This window comes from Mustela lutreola, chromosome 3, assembly GCF_030435805.1.
Source record: "Mustela lutreola isolate mMusLut2 chromosome 3, mMusLut2.pri, whole genome shotgun sequence".
In the NCBI taxonomy this organism is placed as follows: Eukaryota; Metazoa; Chordata; class Mammalia; order Carnivora; family Mustelidae; genus Mustela; species Mustela lutreola.
This window is the reverse complement of record NC_081292.1, coordinates 64819143-64838360: the sequence shown is the minus strand read 5'-3', so window position 1 is coordinate 64838360 and position 19218 is coordinate 64819143. Positions and strand designations below refer to the sequence as shown.

Genomic DNA, 19218 nt, shown 5'->3' with positions numbered 1-19218 from the left:
TTTGATGTTCTCTCACCTCAGCAGTTTTTTAAACAAAGGAATATCCTGGTTATTCATTCAGAATTATTTATTTAGTACCTATTATATGCCAGGCAGTTTCTAGATTCTGGGAATACAGCAATAAACAAAAGAGACAAAGTCTCCTGCTCTCATGGAGCCTACTGGGAGTGTTATATCCCAAATATGTAAGATTTAAAGTATTCTCACCTTGGTACCTGGCTTGTAAACATGCCTTAATCCTCAAGCAAGCTTCTAAATATGGAAATCTTAAATGAAGACTGTGAGAATAAGTAAAGTATGACTTTTTGCTTTTAACCTATTTAAAGTTAGTAGCAAACTTCTATCCACCCTCCTATCTGCTAATACCCAAGGTCTCCATCTTTTACCAAAACACAAACTCATGCAAGACAGTGTTTTCGGTATAGCACATTAATTTCAAATGAAATAACTCTGGTTAGCTCATACTTTGTTAGTGGGCTGGGCCAACTAATGACTAGTTTTAGTAATTTTCTGCAAGAAGGAAATGTTTCTCCTAGACATTTTCTGTGGGTGTTCTTAGAGCATAGCTTCATCTGATTATGTCACTGATTAAGTGCCCTCTCCCAGGTTTTCATCATTTCTCTGGTAACCAAAACAGCATGTAGTTCAGAGGCAGTGGGATTGGTTAAGAATGGTGGCCTGGGGGCGCCTGGGTGGCTCAGTGGTTTAAGCCTCTGCCTTCGGCTCGGGTCATGATCTCAGGGTCCTGGGATCGAGCCCCACATCGGGCTCTCTGCTCAGCGGGGAGCCTGCTTCCCCCTCTCTCTCTGCCTGCCTCTCTGTCTACTTGTGATCTCTGTCTGTCTATCATATAAATAAATAAAAATCTTTAAAAAAAAAAAAAAAAAAAAAAAAAAAAAAAAAAAAAAAAGAATGGTGGCCTGGTTGTAATGCAGAGATATTGTCTTCTTTGCAATCTTTTCAGCTCCTGACAATCTGTGCTTTTTTGGAGCTCTTTTCCAGGCCATTACTCTCTCCTGCCCTGGAGATGTTTATGCTGTGTCATGTTAGCAATGCATATTCAGTTGTCATTGTTGGCTATAGAGAGGTTGAATCTCTCTGAATTAATTGGATATAAATGGAAAAGAGTAAAAAAAAAATTAATTAATTAATTAATTAATTAAAGGATAAAATAAGAAAAAGAACTATAAGATTCAACCGAAAAGAGGGCTACAGGAGGAGTACAAAATTAAGTCATAAAAGAAGGGGCAGGGAAATTCAGTGCAAATGGGTGATCAAATTTAAAACTAGGTCAAAGAGAATAACTGTGTTATCTCCCCCACAGTTCTGTTGTGTGAAATTATATAAAAAACATTGCAGATGTTTTGAAATGTCAAAAATCTGTAAGTTCTAGGTCTTTTCATTCTTCTAATTCTGTGAAAAAAAAAAAGATTCCTTATTAAAATATAATTTGATTTTTTTTCCCTATTTCTCTCTTAGATGGCTGGCATGGAAGTTGGGAAAAAGATTTTTGCTATTAATGGTGACCTAGTTTTTATGAGACCTTTCAATGAAGTGGATTGCTTCCTGAAATCATGCTTAAACAGCAGAAAGCCTCTAAGAGTTCTTGTGAGCACAAAGCCAAGGGAGTAAGTTGTATTTTATGTGGGATTTTAAAAATTAAACATAGGTGAATAAAATAGAAAAGTTAACTAAGTGCATGTCTAGAATTAAATATCACATTGCTTGGGACATTTAGACCTTACCAAAATCACTAATACTGGTCTTTAATGATGGGAAAAAACTACATTGCTCATGCTGCTAATGCTTGCTCCTTAAATCAGATAGTTTCAGCAGAAATAATACTTCCTACTTGCTGCCCAAATTTTCCTGTTCTGGGTTAGGTTGAGTCTGATTAAAAGTGAAGAAAACTGGTAGAACACTTGATAATAAGGAACGTATTCCCCATGTTCAGCTCTAAGAATTTCAGGTCTATGATTGGGTCAGATATTAGGTTTATAATTAAATGCTTTTAAGAAATGGGAGCACAATTATGTGAAATACACTTGCATGCTTGCTGGTACTTAGTGATATGTCAATACTTTTTAAAAAAATGCCTAGTTATCTACCTACCTATGATTAAGGAAAAAACCTCATGTTTATTATAGCCAATTCAGAGAGTATAGGTTTTCTAAATGAAGATGTGTTTCTTATAATCATATCATCCATAAATAGCCATTACTTTTCTGAAATTCAGTGATAGTTCATTTTTTGAAGTGCTGTACAGATTTACAGAACCATGTATTTATAAAATCATGCATTATAATCTGTTTTTTTAATTATAAGAGATTTTGGATATACTTGGTAGACATTGGCTTTTCTTCTGCAAATCATTGATGGTCTAGTGTTTCTGTGTCACATTTCCATGATTTGTTTAACCAATAAGTTAATTCGTGTAATTTATGTGAAGTACTTCATGTAATGTTTTAATGTACTATGATTATATCAAAATTGCTGTTTAAAATTTAATTTTATCGTTTCTTACTTGTAATAAGCAACTTTATTCACTTTAAGGTAAATGAAGATTACCACTTAAAAACAAAAGGTTTATTTTAACTACTTAGGAAAATATTCTCAGTATATATAGCATAGTATTCTTCCCTGCCTTAATATATATATTCAGCAATAACTAGGTGTACTCTTTAACTTAGTAGTTGAAATGCAGTGTAATAAGCTAGAATATATGTGCTGCCAAAGCAAGCATGCAATGTAATGAGCTAGATTCTATGGCATTAAGTCATCAAGGTCGATGTTAAAATGTACCAGGAAAAGAGTGAGTGTGACTCATTAAAATTACTCATTTAGGAAGACTTTGGTCTAGAGGGCAGAGAGTAGCCATAACAGTGTCTTCTCTCTAAACCTATTGTTCATCTATTACTCCCTATTAACCCAACTCTAAGTAGGGTAAGGCTCACCTAGATGCCTACCTCTGGTCACTTTGAGGACACTTAAAAGGAAAAGGACAGACTGGAAAGGAATAAGGGGGTCATAGCCCAAATCAATCATCAGTCAACAAAACGTCCTCCCCTTGCCTCCAGTGCCCCTGATTTAACCCTGTAACTACTGATTCACTGATCATAGACATTTCAACAGTTGGATCATTCTGAAGTCCTCAACTTTAAGACTAAATAGATAGGGGCAAATCTTCAGTCCAGGAATTAACTACTAGATGAGCAGCATTAGAACCTGTGTCTCCTGACTCTTCCTGCAGTGTTTGTCACACAGTATCTGGAACCCCCTATTTCCTGTTCAGGTTCAAGCTTCTGTTCCACTGCTTGCTTGCTAATTGTGTTGCTTCAACATCTTCATCCATAAAAAAATGGCGATGATGAGTGTCTGTGTTGTGGAGCTGCTAAGAACATTAAATAAATTTAGGTTTTTAAAGAACTTAGTGACTTGTTCAGCACATAGTGTGTGCTCTAGTGATTTTTTCTGTGATGCTTGTCTATTCTCTTATTTCAAGTTTTCATTGCTCCTTTACTATATCAGAAACATTTTATATTGTATTTCAAAACAGTTTTGAGGATAGAGTACTCATTTTTCATCTCTTACTTTTATTTATTTTTTTAAATATATTTTTAAAAGATTTTATTTATTTGATAGAGATCAGAAGTAGGCAAAGAGGCAGGCAGGGAGAGAGGAGGAAGCAGGGTCCCCACTGAGCAGAGAGCCCGATGTGGGGCTCGAACCCAGGACCCTGAGACCATGACCTGAGCCGAAGGCAGAGGTTATAACCCACTGAGCCACCCAGGTGACCCCTCATCTTTTACTTTTAATTTGCTTGAAATCTATAGCCTTTCCTTTATGTCCTTATTCTAATGTATGATTCCTATAAATCATTCTTTCATATTTTCTTACAATACCCACTTATACTTGATGTATTGTCTTGTCTGGGGTTAAGGAGGAAAGCAGAGATATGAGAAGTTAATCCAATAGAAGTTTTCTTTTGAATCTAGCTGTATTTTACACTTGATAGCATCAAAGAATTTTTCAAAAGGCTTTGTAACAGATTATTTAGTGCACTTACATTCTATGAGAATGTTCCTTTTGTATAATTTTAATTCTTCGTTTAATTGATAATATAGTGGTCCCAGCAGGGAAACATGTTTTCCAAAGATCATTTGATGAAGAGGGCCCCAGTATTATTACCAAAATGCACCTCATAGTGTTTGTACAAAATTTATAAATCTATAATAATTTTCTTGAAGATTAGAGTAAGGTCAGCCTTCACTAGCAATATTAGAAGGACAGAAGACCTTGCTCAGAAAGAACCAAGAAGGCTGCTATGAATTCCTCACAATCCACAAAAGCAACAATGGCTCACCATGGCCTGAAAGCTTGAAGTTATTTCAACAAAAGTGAACTCTCATTTGTAATACATAGAAGCATGAGCTACTTCTACTTTTTTGGTTCATGCTCAGAAAATGCATTTATTATTCCCTTTTTCTTTCCCTTAGTTATCTTCCATTTTCAGGTATCTTTTTTTTTTTTTTTTTTTGACAGATAGTAATAACAAGGTGCTATTCAAAGGAAACAAATACAGCCTTATACACCAAAAAGTATGTAATTAAGGATAAAAGATAAATTTGTCCTGTAACCTCTACTCCACCAATATGTAGATCACTTCATAGTGTATAGTCTATAGTGTGTAACCTAATTCATAATATGGCTTTCAAGTTTCCCTAAAACAGATAATTTGTATTTCAATCAAGAAATGCTGGACTCTGATATAAGGATTGCCACTCCTGCTTTCTTCTGATGTCCATTAGCATGGTAAATTCTTTTCCACCCCCTCACTTTAAATCTGGAGGTGTCTTCGGGCTTAAAATGAGTTTCTTGGAGGCAACATATAGATGGGTTTTGTTTTTTTATCCATTCTGATAGCCTGTGTCTTTTGATAGGGGCATTGATGGGATTGGGAGGGAGACAAACCATAAGTGACTCTTAATCTCACAAAACAAACTGAGGGTTGCTGGGGGGAGGGGGTTTGGGAGAAGGGGGTGGGATTATGGACATTGGGGAGGGTATGTGCTTTGGTGAGTGCTGTGAAGTGTGTAAAAACCTGGTGATTCACAGACCTGTACCCCTGGGGATAAAAATATATGTTTATAAAAAATAAAAAATTAAAAAAAAAAGATAATTTAGAAAGATGCTTCCAGAGTTAAAAAAAAAAAAAAAAAGAAATGCTGGACTGCCTGCCTCATGTATATTCCAGATCACAGGACCAGCCGTCTGCCGCCAGACACTAACGCTGTATAGGGCTTTCTCAGGGGTTCTAGGCACAGCGTTGCTCAAATTGCTCTAGCAGCTTTTTTAATATACTCTAAGTAAGTGCTGCTGCACCTAACTTCAAACTCTGTCTAATGTGCCCTTGAAGTGCCGCTGACATATACTTCATGATTAATTCATCATCTTTTGGAGAACACATTTGTTTCTTGGGCATCTAGGGCTATCCATCAAAATTTACTGCATTGTATTCGTTTGTCTTTGTTCTGTACTGCAATTTATGATACTCATTTTTATAGTTGTGATGTTCCGCCTTATCTCATCTTCTCTGCTTTTCATTGTTGCTCTCTGATCTCCGGCTTCCTTCTGTGGAGTGGCTCACTTATTAGTGCCAAACTGGACATCCCTCATGGGTCTGTCATAGCAGCAGCTTACACAGGCTCTCCTTTCCTTCAGCTTCTTTTCCACATGGCTTCATTGAAAATATTTCTTTTCTTATTTAGGTTTTCCCTTTTGATGTAGTATTATTTAAAAAAAAAATTTTTTTTTTTAATTAATTAATTTATTTATTTGACAGAGAGAGATACAGCAAGAGAGGGAACACAAGCAGGGGGACTGAAAGGGAGAAGCAGGATTCCTGCTGAGCGGGGAGCCCGACAAAGGACTCCATTCCAGGACCTTAGGATCATGACCTGAGCCGAAGGCAGATGTTTAACGACTGAGCCACCCAGGCGCCCCTTGATGTATTATTCTTTCCAAGTTTCACTGAATAAATACTGAAGTTAATCACATTCTTAAATTATTTTGGTGTAGTGTTTGGCAGATCTGTTCTTTATTACTAGCTTTTTGTTGTTGTTTTTTGATGAAGTTCCCAACAGCTAGGATGTATTAACTCTATGTTTCTTTTATTAGTTTTCACAAAGAAATTCCACAGTGCACTGTCTTCTTTGCAACAGTAAATTAAGGAGTTGGGTGCCTGAGTGTCTCAGTCTTTTAAGTGGTCAGCTCTTGATTTTGGCTTAGGTCATAAACTCAGGTTGTGAGATGGAGCGCTGAGTCTGAGTCTGGTTCCAAGCTCAACAGGGAATCTGCTTGAGGGTTCTCTCCTTCTCCCTCCCTGCTCATGCACTCACACTTTTTCTCTCTCTCTTTAACATAAATAAATTAATTTTAAAAAATCAACTAAGGAGAGAAGCTTCCATTTTATTGAAGTGCTTACATAATTCATAGCATGATGTAGGGCAGTTGACCAAAGATTCCTTTTTTAATCTCCACTGACACCCTGCAAAGTAAGTTTTAACTTTCTATGGAAAGTCAAGCTCAGAGAAGTTAAGGAGTTCATGGAAGTTATTCAACTATCAAGTGAGTAAATGAGGACTCAAAGCTAGTTTTTCCTGATCCTGGAGCCTGTTCCTTATTCAGCATATACCGTGCACTAGCCGTGCTCCATTGAGGAAGTCTGTCATGCAGGTCTACTGGGTACCTGTGTGAGGGCATGCACCCTATTTGTTTCCTGTTTCTAATTCAGTCAGTGTCTTTTATACAGTAGACTCTCAACACATTTATTTAAAGAATGAATAAAAGTAGACATATTGTATTAACCAACTGTGGCATTTTAACATCATCTTACCCTATTTTCTGACTGATTTTAGGACAGTGAAAATCCCAGATTCAGCTGAGGGACTTGGATTCCAGATACGAGGATATGGCCCATCAGTTGTCCACGCAGTAGGAAGAGGTGAGGAATTCATCCTGCATGGCAGACAGCTTTTCAGCATATTTGGATATTGCCTACTGAATAAGAATATGTTCAAAACGTGCATGGTCATGTTGTCATGTATTTTCTCAAAAGTATTTTTACTTTATTGGCTCAATGGCAGTACATTCCTAAAAATAATCATGGGACGCCAGGTGGCTCAGTTGATTAAGCAGCTACCTTTGGCTCAGATCATGATCCTGGAGTCCCAGAATCGAGTCCTGCATTGGGCTCCCTGCTTAAGCAGGGGAGTCTGCTTCTCCCTCTGACCTCTCCACCCCCCCCCAACTCATTCTCTCAAATAAATAAATAAAATATTTAAAAAAATAAAAACTTTTAAAAATTGTAAGGCATATTTATCACTGTTAGAAACTGATGACATGAATGGAACCAGAGCGTATTATGCTAAGCAAAATAAGTCAGTCAGGGAATGATAAATACCATATAATTTCACTCATATGTGGAATTTAAGAAACAAAACAGATGAACATAGGAGAAGGGAAGGAAAAATAGAATAGGATGAAAACAGGAAGACAAACCATAAGAGACTCTTAACTCTAAAGAAAAAAAATCAAGGGTTGCTGGTGAGTGGAGAAATGGGGTAAGTGGGTAATGGGCATTAAGGAGGGCACATGATGTAATGAGAAATGGACATTATATGCAACTGATGAGTTACTAACTTCTACCTCTGAAACAAATAATATACTATATGTTAATTAAGTTGAATTTAAATAAGAAATTTTAAAAAACTGATGAGAGTATAAGAATGCAACTGATTTCTGTACATTGATTTTGTATCCTGCCACATTACTGAATTGCTGTATGAGTTCTAGTAGTTTGGGGGTGGAGTCTTTTGGGTTCTCCATAGAAAGTATCATGTCATCTGCGAAGAGAGAGAGTTTGACTTCTTCTTTGCCAATTTGAATACCTTTTATTTCTTTTGTTGTCTGCTGTTGCTAGGACTTCTAGTACTATGTTGAACAGCAGTGGCGAGAGTGGACATCCTTATCGTGTTCCTGATCTCAAAGGGAAGGCTGTCAGCTTTTCCCCATTGAGGATGATATTCACTGTGGGTTTTTCATAGATAGATTTTATGAAGTTGAGGAATGTTCCCTCTGTCCCTATACTTTGTATAATTTTAATCAGGAACAGATGCTGTATCTTGTCACAGGCTTTTTCTGCATCAATTATGAGGACCATGTAATTCTTCTCTCTTCTCTTATTGATTATTCTATCACATTGATTGATTTACAAAAGTTGAACCACTCTTGCATCCCATGAAAATATAGAAAGGGAAATTAGAGAATTGATTCCATTTACTATAGCACCAAGACCCATAAGATACCTGGGAATAAACCTAACCAAAGAGGTAAAGGATCTGTACTCGAGGAACTACAGAACATTCATGAAAGAAATTGAAGAAGACACAAAAAGATGGAAGAGCATTCCGTGCTGATGGATTGGAAGAATAAACATTGTTAAAATGTCTATACTGCCTAGAGCCATCTATACTTTCATTGCCAATCCTGATCAAAATTCCACTTTTCAAAGAGCTGCAACAAACAGTCCTAAAATTTGTATGGAACCAGAAGAGACCTGAATTGCTAAGGAAATGTTGAAAAAGAAAAACAAAACTGGGGGCATCATGTTGCCTGATTTCAAGCTTGACTACAAAGCTGTGATCACCAAGACAGTATGGTACTGGCACAAAAACAGACACATAGACCAGTGGAACAGAATAGAGAGCCCAGATATGGACCCTCAAGTCTTGGTCAAATAATCTTCAACAAAGCAGGAAAAAAATATACAGTGGAAAAAAAAGGCAGTCTCTTCAATAAATTGTGCTGGGAAAATTGGACAGCTGTGTGCAAAAGAATAAAATTCGACCATTCTTTTATACCATACACAAAGATAAGCTCAAAATGGGTGAAAGACCTCAACATGAGGCTGGAATCTCTCAAAATCCTGGAGGATAACATAGGCAGTAACCTCTTTGACATTGGCCACAGCAACTTCTTTCAAGATATGTCTCCAAAGGCAAAGGAAACAAAAGTGAAAATGAACTTTTGGGACTTCATTAAGGTCAAAAGCTTCTGCACAGCAGAGGAAACAGTCAACAAAACAAAGAAGCAACCCACAGAATGGGAGAAGATACTTGCAAATGATACTACAGACAAAGGGCTGATATCCAAGATTTATAAAGAACTCCTCACACTCAAGACATGCAAAACAGATAATCATGTCAAAAAATGGGCAGAAGACATGAACAGACACTTCTCCAAAGAAGACATACAAATGGCTAACAGACATTTGAAAAAATGTTCATCATCATTGGCCATTAGGGAGATTCAAATCAAAACCACATTGACACCTTATACCAGTTAGAATGGCCAAAATCAACAGGACAGTAAACAACATATGTTGCAGAGGATGTGGAGAAAGGGGAACCCTCTTACACTGTTGGTGGGAATGCAAGTTGGTGCAGCCACTTTGGAAAACAGTGTGGAGATTCCTCAAAAAATGAAACATAGAGTTACCCTATGACCCTGCAATTGCACTACTGGGTATTTCCCCCAAGATACAGATGTAGTGAAAAGAAGGGCCATCTCTACCTCAATGTTCATAGCAGCAATGACCACAGTTGCCATACTGTGGAAAGAACAAAGATGCCCTTCAAAGGACAAATGGATAAAGAAAATATGGTCCATATATACAGTGGAGTATTATGCCTCCATCAGAAAGCATGAAGACCCAACTTTTGTACCAATATGGATGGGACTGGAAGAAATTATGCTGAGTGAAATAAGTCAAGTAGAGAGAGTTAATTATCATATGGTTTCGCTTGCTTGTGGAGTATAAAGAATAACACAGAGGACATTGGGGAATGGAGAGGAGAAGTGAGTTGGGGGAAATCGGAGGGGGAGACAAACCATGAGAGACTGTGGACTCTGAGGAACAAACTGAGGGTTTTGGAGGGGAGGAGGTTGGGGGGTTGGGTGAGCCTGGTGGTGAGTATTATGAAAGGCATGTATTGCATGGAGCACCGGATGTGGTGCATAAACAATGAATTTTGGAACACTGAAAAAAGTGAAATAAAATAAAACTTAAAAAAAAACAACAACAACAATAACTGATGAAGGAATGATGCCTGCCAATCTCATTTTTCTGCATGTTTCACTTTAGCCAAAGGGTATAACAATTTTAAGGTTGTCTATTTGTATTTTTCTCTGGCGGCAAATAGCTATATTTTTGTCAATAACTCAAAGATGTAAGTTTTCAGGTTTAAGAATGATCTGTGTGCTTTATAACCTGTTGCTCTAAGATTACTTCAGGTGTTTCTATAAATAACATTTATTAAACCATAAAATGCATTTTATATTAAATAATAATGTGTTTATATTTTATTCTTTTTTATTTGATAGGTAAGTAAACCATTGATATCTCTTTTTCTATGTATTTTAAATTTTATAGTATACTAACTAGTAATAGTTAGTATACTATATAAAGTATAGTAACTAGTAATGATTTAAGGGAATGACTTTTAGAGCCCACATAGTGTATAACTTGCTGCTATAGAAAGAAATGTCATTATAAGCAAAGAAGCTATGTGTTCATCTTAACCAGAGACATACATGCTTTTCATTACCAAGAAACATAAAATGTAAAGTATCTTCATGTGATCACCCAAATATTAGTCTGGAAAATTTGGAGAGGGGCATTGCTATCAGAATCAAATTGATCAAGAACATATGAGCTAGACCTTTATTACATTATAAAATTGCCTTTGTTAGTGTATATATGACATAAATGAATCTTATTTCAAAAACTTGTCTTTTCACTCAGGTGTTTAAAACATATAGACTAATAGATATTTAAAACATTTCCAACAACTTATTCTTATTATATAACTGAAATGGGATATATTTAATACTCAAAGGGGATAGTCGATACTTCCAAGATCTTCATTTTCACTGAAGACAAAAGAGTAAGTCACATTATCAGTACTATAAAATAACTGAAAACCTGATTGAATGACGGTGTGCTTCTGTCCTTACTACGGTGTCATTTAAAGAGCCGGATTCTTTCTTTGGAAAGTAGTTGTAGGGTAGGCCCAAATCTGGTTCCTATGCTCTTTGCTTCTGAAGAGTAAAAGAAATGCTTATGTGCTTTTCCTTTCAGATGCATATTAAAGGGAAAGATACTATTCAGTGGTTTCTTTTTGCACAGTAATTTTGCTATAAGAAGGAAAAACTTATTTCCCTTTTTCTTCTTTGGTGCCTTCCCATCTCCACATACTAGAGTATATCTATAACTGAGATTTTACCTTTGGAATCTAAAATTCCAATATGCCAATTTCTTATTGCAATCTCATCACTTTGGTATTCTCAGCTTGTTTTTTATTTTATTTTGTTTTGTTTTGTTTTGAATTCATTTGGGACTTCCAGGCTCTGGATCCTTCTTTTTCCCCTGAAGCCTCCCTTCTTTAGCAGCCTTATCCCATGGCAGGTCACCTCACTTATTCTTGCTAGCATCACCAGGGTCCTCTTGTCCTTATTCTTCAGGTGCACTAAATCACCTCTTTAGCCTTGGATGAACTTAATCATCCTATTTGCTTTTCCTCCTGAGTGGGGAAAAAAACTATCATGGGTGTGGAATTAGCATTATCCCAGTTTGCCGTCTTTTGCTGGGCCTGTCTTACTATTCAGCAACCTCTTCATGTCTCTCATCACTTCCCTCTTTCTCTCCTGTCTCCCAAAATGAACTTCCTTTTTCACCCCACAGACAAATTCAGGGTCCTAAGTATAAAGCCCTCAGAGCCCCACACCTTTTTCTGTACACCCACACCTTTTGCTGGTTCTACCACCATCACCAGCTTCCTCCCACCCTAGAGGAAGAGGTGGTTTTTTTTTTTTTTTTTTTTCTTTTTAGAGTTCAAGGTGAATTTCTCAATAAGTGTTCTAGATCTTATGCCTTCTCTGGAGCGCCATGCTGTCCGGTATTCCCTTCCAAAATTTCAGCCTTTTTTTCTTGGATTATTCTAGTACAGGCTGTGAGCATGCTCAATTCTTTCCCACTAAACTAAACAAACAAAATGATCTTAAACTAGAACAGCAAACACAGAACTTGTCCCTTTTCCTTCTTTTCCCATTTAGATCCACAAGGAATTGGCGTTGCCTGGGACCAGTTAGAAATGCAGAATCTTAGGATCCACCCAGGACATACTGAGCAGAATCTACATTTTAATGAGATCCTCAGATGATCTGTATGCACATCCAAGATTGTTAAGCTCAGCTCTAGAATAGTGCTCTAATAACTTTTTTTTGTCATGACCAAACTTCCTGAAATGCTGTTTGTATTTTCAGCTGCCCTTTTTCTCTTCCTATTTGAGTTTTAGGACAGTGCTATAGACATCCGTCCCCATCTCTCCCCACCCATGTCTCCAGAGCCTGTCTTACAAGAGTTATCATAGTCTTGACTGAAAAATACTACGGACATTGATAACATCTGTATTAATTTGAGCTTTCTGTGGCATTTGATTAAACCGACTACTCCTGTTTGCAGAAAACGTTCATCTCTTGATTTTGAGATGATGCTTTTCAGATATTTCTCCTATCTGTCCTCCGGCCGGTCCCTTCATCTATTGTTGGCTCCCTTTTTTCTTCTCTGCCTTCTTGTTTTCTGTAAGAAATCTTATTGATGCTCTTGCTGGAGATGTTTAAATCTCTGTCTCCACCTCAGACCTCAGCATCTCTCTAAGTGAACTTCCCATCCATTCTCTGAACTTGCTTTGCCTTTTGTATTCTCTTTATTTGAATGACTATCTACTCAGCCACCGAGTCCAAAGGTAGAGGTGTCATCCAGGGGACCATAGCCTCTTCACAAACTCTGTCATCAAATATCAAATACTCGATCTTGATTGCTGTAGATGCCTGTTATGATTTTGATTTTTTACTTAAACTCAGATGATTCATTCCCTGTTTGGGGTGGGGGGAGGGTCATCTCACTGTGCTTAAAATTCTTCAATGCTTTTCCTCATGCATATATAGTAAGGTTAAGGTCTTAGGACTTCACATGGAGTAGGCAAGGACTTTACAATCTGGCTCTGCTTGGCTTTCCAGGGTCTTCACCCACCACTCCCATTTTAAGCTCTCACCAACTGCTCACGTGCTCCCAAATGTCCAGGTTATTTCTTGACTCAGTGCTTTTTTTCAGACTATTCTTTCTATGAGGAATGTCCCATTTCCCTCCAAGACCTACTTCAATCCAGAAAAACCACTTGGAATTTCTGGGCGTGAATTTTAGTGAGAAAAAACATATATATATATATATATGTATATATATATATATAGTCTTCTTGAATGTAAATTATGTTCTCTAAGATATTTCATAATTCTTTCATGAGAGAAATTGCTTACAAAATAAGGCTCTTCTAATATAAGTTTTATAATCACTTATATTAATTATATTCATTGTATCTATTAATGGTGCTATATAAATGTTGACTTGCTCAGAATATCAAATAATAATGACTTGAAAGTTTCTGAAGATCTTAACTCACTGGATATTTCACTTGCTTATTTAAGTCTATATCTGTGCAAATGAATGATAGACAGTTGCTGTCATCTGATTCATTTTATTCTCCACCAATTCTGTGGTTTCTGACCCTTTGAGGATATCCTGAATGCTTATTTTACTTAGCAAATCCAATCTATTTGTGGTTGCTAATTGATTTGATTTTTTTTTCTTAAGAATTTCTTCTGTTTGCATTTTAAAAAATGAAAGTGATTATAGAATTGATGAATCATTATATTGTATACATGAAACTAATATAATGCTGTACATTAATTATACTTTAATTCAAAAAATAAGAAGTAAGACTGAAATTTACAAGCTATTGTAAATTTCAAAAATGTTGCAATAACAGTTACTAAGAAAAACCAATGAAAGTAAATACTAGTTTAATATTTAGATATTTCATAGACTAAAGAAAGATAAGTAAGGCATACATTTCTGGCTTTCCATTTTGCCATTATGTATGCATATGTAGAAAATTAAAACTGACTAGATATACAGACATACAGAGAGTCAGGATGAAGCAGTGATCTATTGGCTGAAAATCTGATGACATGTGACGATGTGAAAGTATAATCTTGAGTTGAGATGGAGTTTCTAAGTAACATGCTACCAGCAAGTTCAACACTGCTATTTTAATGTTTTTGTTCAGTTGATATTTTTAATTTCAAGTTTTATAGTGATAACTGTAAATGATTTGGCTGCTGAATTCTGTTATAATTTTTATTATTTTGTACATTGTATCGTACACATCATTACAAATTAATATGAAAGGGAATGTTACATATCAAAATTTGTGACTTTGAATTCTAATATGTTTAGTCTTCTTGCAGAAATGTTTATTTTTATATTATCTGTGATTTTAATATAGTTTAACTAGATTTCCTTGTGATTAAGTTTCATTGAATGGGGAGTATGGAAACAGTGTTACTTGACATTTTGAGCCTTCTCAGGTTTATCTAAATCAATGGTAGCTTAACAAATTCCAGACCTATTGTACGTAATTGTGTTTTTAATAAAAGGAATGTATATTTCCTTTAAGTTTGCATGCAGGAGAGTGTACAATATCGTGTGCTTGTGTGTGTGTCTAAGCCTGCAGTCAACTTACTATCTGCTATTTATAATACAGCTTTGATATGATCATCAGAATTGTACATACAATAGATAATTAAAACCAAAAATGTCTCAATAAAACTATGAAATGTGAAAAAAAAAGTTGAGAGGGAAAATAACTGATTAGTATTATAAAGGTCACTTTACAATATCCCTTCACATTCATTCTCAGAGAGATGGGAGAATATTCTGTTAATCACAGCTTGAATGGCTAGATGAAAAGTAGAAAAATGTTGAGAGGGCATTGCTATCAGAACCAAATTTATCAAGAACTTACTAGCTAGATCTCTATTATATTTTAAAATTGCTTTCCTTGTTGCCTATGTGATAAAAAGGAATCTCATTCCTCAAATTTTTGGCAATTTTCTCATTTGTATTTGAAGGAACTGTCGCTGCAGCAGCTGGTCTTCACCCTGGACAGTGTATTATCAAAGTAAATGGAATCAATGTCAGCAAAGAGACCCATGCCAGTGTTATTGCACATGTTACAGCCTGCAGGAAATACAGAAGACCAATGAAGGTAAATTGCCCTGCAGTATACCCGGATCTCATTGCAAACTTGGGTAGAAAGCCGAGAGGTCAACACAAGATAGTGCCAGAGATGTCTGTGTTTTCTACCTTTAGGTTCACATTTAAGCACAGCGTTGTAAATCTCTTGATGATTGCTTTATCTGCATAATTATTTATAATCAATTATGCTTAAATGATTGTGTCTTATTGTTAACAGTATTAATCATTGTTTAAAAAGTGCTCTGGGGTATTTTCATTTGCATTGTGATAGGAGTTTCCAAAGACCTAACTGTTGATCAAATTGAAATCCAAAGGTTTGAATTGTTTTCTTGACCCTTGTGAATGCTTTAGGATATATAATGGTCACTGTACATCTTTGTGGGTTTTATAGGGTCTATGATTGAGTTTTGGATATATTTATTTAACTGGATTTAGCTCTTAAAAGAAAATACCAAAATGTACTTATCATTACTTAAAATTCTAAGCATTGTCCTCTGATTAAATTTCAAGAGCTGTAGAAAAATAAAATTAGAATGCTAATTTATAAGCAAAGCTTATCCCATGAGGTACAATTGCATATTGGGCTATAAGAGAAAATTCTCTCAAATTAATCAACTAAATGTAAAAGGAACTTTAGAGGAGAGGCTTTGTATTTTTTTCCTTCATGCATAGCCAGGTACTCTTTTGGACTTGAGAATATGATTTTATGTCCAAACCAGAGAGAGGAGTGGAGTGGTTATTTTCTCATAGGCCAGGACTGACATCCTATAAAATACTGAACCTACAAGAAAATAGCTCATCAATTTTGCTTATTAATAAGGTCAAAAGAGCAAAGCAAATTGGAATTCATGCATAGACTCATAGTTATTCTGGTTGATAATGGTAAAAGGCGAAAGATTTATACAATCTGAAGAGAAAACAGAGTATGATTGGTAATGGTTTAATAAATATTTATTGGACTGTATTATTGAATGCATTTTTTTAAAAAGACACTTTTGAAATTATCAAAACTTTCCCCTTCAATTGGAATTTTGATAAGTGACCAAAGTGATTTGAGTTTGGTTCCTTTTCACTTTCCTTGACTGCCTTCTTAGAGAGGGGGTGGTTAGTGAAATGATTAAGAAAAGCAGTAAATAAGGGTTCCTGGTGGTTCGGTCGGTCACAATTGGCTTTGGCTCAGGTCATAATTGCAGAGTCTTGAGATTGAGTCCTGATCAGCGGGAAGTCTGCTTCTCCTTCTGCCTCCCTCACCCCCAGTCCTGCCACCGTCTGTTCTCTCTCTCTCTCTGCCTCTCTCTCAAATGAATAAATAAAATCTTAAGAACACTTATGAAGATTTTTATTTGGGTGTTATAGGCAACTGATAAATTACTCCCCAAATTTAAAAAAAAAAACAACCTTTTTTTTTTTTAAGAAAAGCAATAATTAGAAAAATTCACTAGGCAAGTCACCTGCTCCATCATGTATCCATTGCCACAAAACAGACTGTCCCAAAACTTACTAGCCTTAAAACAAAAATGATTGATTATTTCCCTTGATTCTGCATCTGCAGATAGATTGAGTGTTGATTCCTATGAAGGTGCTGATGGGCAGAGTTTTGCTGGGAATGTCTGGGCTCTGCATCTCCCCCCTTGAGTTCTCTCACTCCAGAGCTCCTCCCTATGACCTCCCTTTCCAGTCTAGGGAGTTGTCCTATCTGCATGGTGTCTGCCTTTGAAGAGGGCATAAAGCGATCAACTCTATTTAAACCATGCTTGCTAATATCCCTTTGGAAAAATCAGATCCCATGACTAAGCCTTGGCTCAGTGTGAGAAGGAGCTACACAGAGGTGTGGATACCAGAGCATGTGGTTCCTTAGGGGTCACAACAAGTTACCAAGGGGTATTTGAATGATCGATATTAACTAGCCTTTTAATGATGGTTGGCAATATAGTAATGAAACACAACTGTGAAGTTAATATAAGAGAAAAATGGATGATGTAAATGATATCACAGTTATGTAGTGCAATTCAGTTTCATCATCTGACCTAGGAAAGGTATAAACTTTAAAGTAAATAATGCAGACCTGAAAGAATTTGCTTGGTGGCCATTTCCTCTTTCTCATTTATTTAGATGAGCATGCAATTGCTATTTTAATTAAAATATAGGATGATTAATGATATGGAAGGATTAAAAAAGTTACATCACTTGGGAACCCAATGAAATGAAAGATGTTCTTCCAATTTTCTTATTGGTTTGCTTCAAAAAAGCATTAACTGTATTAAATATATGTGTCATGAGAGCATTTAAGTGGTTTGTATAGTGATACATGATTGATTCTTCAGAAAACTGTCCATCTGGCATTTATTTATTTAAAAATGTAATTTATAATTTAAGATATACTTGAGGCATTTAAGTAAGACACTTGGGAAATGCAGCCTATTTAGAAACATCTTTGGAAGATAAAATTTCAAGCCTAAAAAAAAAAATCAATTTGCTAAATAATATACTTGCTGTTGACATTTTATTAGTTTCTGATGTTGATTTTCTTTCTCTTTCAAATTTTATTATCTTTAAATAAACTAGAAGAATAAATAAGATTATCAACTCTCCTAAAGTGGGTTTGTGAAATGGATATACATTTTTAGAAGCACTAATACTCTGAGGTTTCTTTCCCCCTCCTCATTCCAGCAAGATTCCATACAATGGGTGTATAATAGCATTGAGAGCGCTCAAGAAGACCTTCAAAAGTCTAACTCCAAACCTCCTGGAGATGAAGTAGGGGATGCTTTTGACTGCAAAGTAGAAGGTGGGTTCCTTGTTTTTCTCCTAATTTGTCATAGTAGTATTCTTTTTCAGTGTGCCTGTGTCTCATCCCAAGTATTGAATATCTTCTATGTTCAAGCAACTTTCTTAAATCATTATCACCAAATAGATGTTACGTCAAATACATATGTAATAATAGCTAGTCACTAACATGCCATTGTTGTAAAAACTCATCAAAAAAGAAAATCTCTCCATAGTGTTATTGTCATCATCCTTATTTTATGGAAGAAGAAATTAAAGCTTATTAGCTTAAGGGATTTGCCTAAGTCAGTAAATGGTAGAATGAGGATTCAAACCCCAGTTATAACGTGCTTCCTTGTTTTGAGCTTAAATGCTGTGTGGACTTTCCTAATCCAATGTGGTTCACAGACCAGCAGCTGCAGTATCCCCTGGAGAGATGCAGAATCTCAGCCCCTGCCCAGACCTATTGAAACAGAATCTCCATTTTAAGAAGAGCTGATCTGTATGTGCACTAAAATTTGAAGCCTGAGTTTAGAAAGAAAGTCTATAGTCCCTTTGAAAATACTTTCTTGATTCAAGTAACTTTTACTGTATTCTAACATTAATTGTAATGCAAGAGACAATGTAAAAGTGAGAAGAGAGAGATCTTTTGATAAGGACTCATACCATTTCTGTTTCCTCTGTGAAGCAACCAGCAGATTACTGTATTAGTGGCCTCTTCCTCAAGAGTAAAGGGAGAGAGGCAATTAAAGTTATATTTTTGCATTGGACAAATACCTTGAATTATTGTTTCAACATTTTTCCACAGAAGTCCTTGAACCTTCGCTTACCTTTTCCTGGTATCTTTCCGTTCACATTACTAGTAGATAACTCTGGACATCTTTATTGTACTACTAGGTTCTTCCAGACCAGCAGTTACACAATCTCCTACACACACTGATCATAAGGGCGGCACACTCTGCCAAAAGCTGTGTTCCCTCTACTCCTACAAGGCCACTGGGTAGGAGCCACTAAGATCATGGGTGATATTAGAAATATTTCAACCATACTGGAGCTCCAAGGTTGTTATGACATACCAACTTTCTTAATTATTTAAACTAGAACAAATCTCAGGACCTTGTCTTGAGGCCTTTATTCCTCATTTAGAGTTAGCTGTTTTTGCTTATCATCATTAGTGCCACAGTGAAAAGGTTGATGAGTTGCTCTGATAATTTATTTCTAGCTATTCTGGGACT

At 36.0% G+C, this 19218-nt stretch overlaps 1 protein-coding gene across 8 annotated transcripts in view; it reads left to right on the top strand.

The window, feature by feature from the left end:
• PREX2 (phosphatidylinositol-3,4,5-trisphosphate dependent Rac exchange factor 2) overlaps positions 1–19218 on the top strand; it is a 356760-nt gene that overhangs the window by 144310 nt on the left and 193232 nt on the right. For all 8 annotated transcript variants that reach the window (XM_059166273.1, XM_059166268.1, XM_059166269.1 and 5 more), the window contains 4 exons: positions 1480–1628; positions 6918–7003; positions 15091–15227; positions 17888–18005. In XM_059166273.1, the coding sequence (XP_059022256.1) occupies positions 1480–1628; positions 6918–7003; positions 15091–15227; positions 17888–18005 (490 nt within the window). The remainder of the gene's footprint in view (positions 1–1479; positions 1629–6917; positions 7004–15090; positions 15228–17887; positions 18006–19218) is intronic.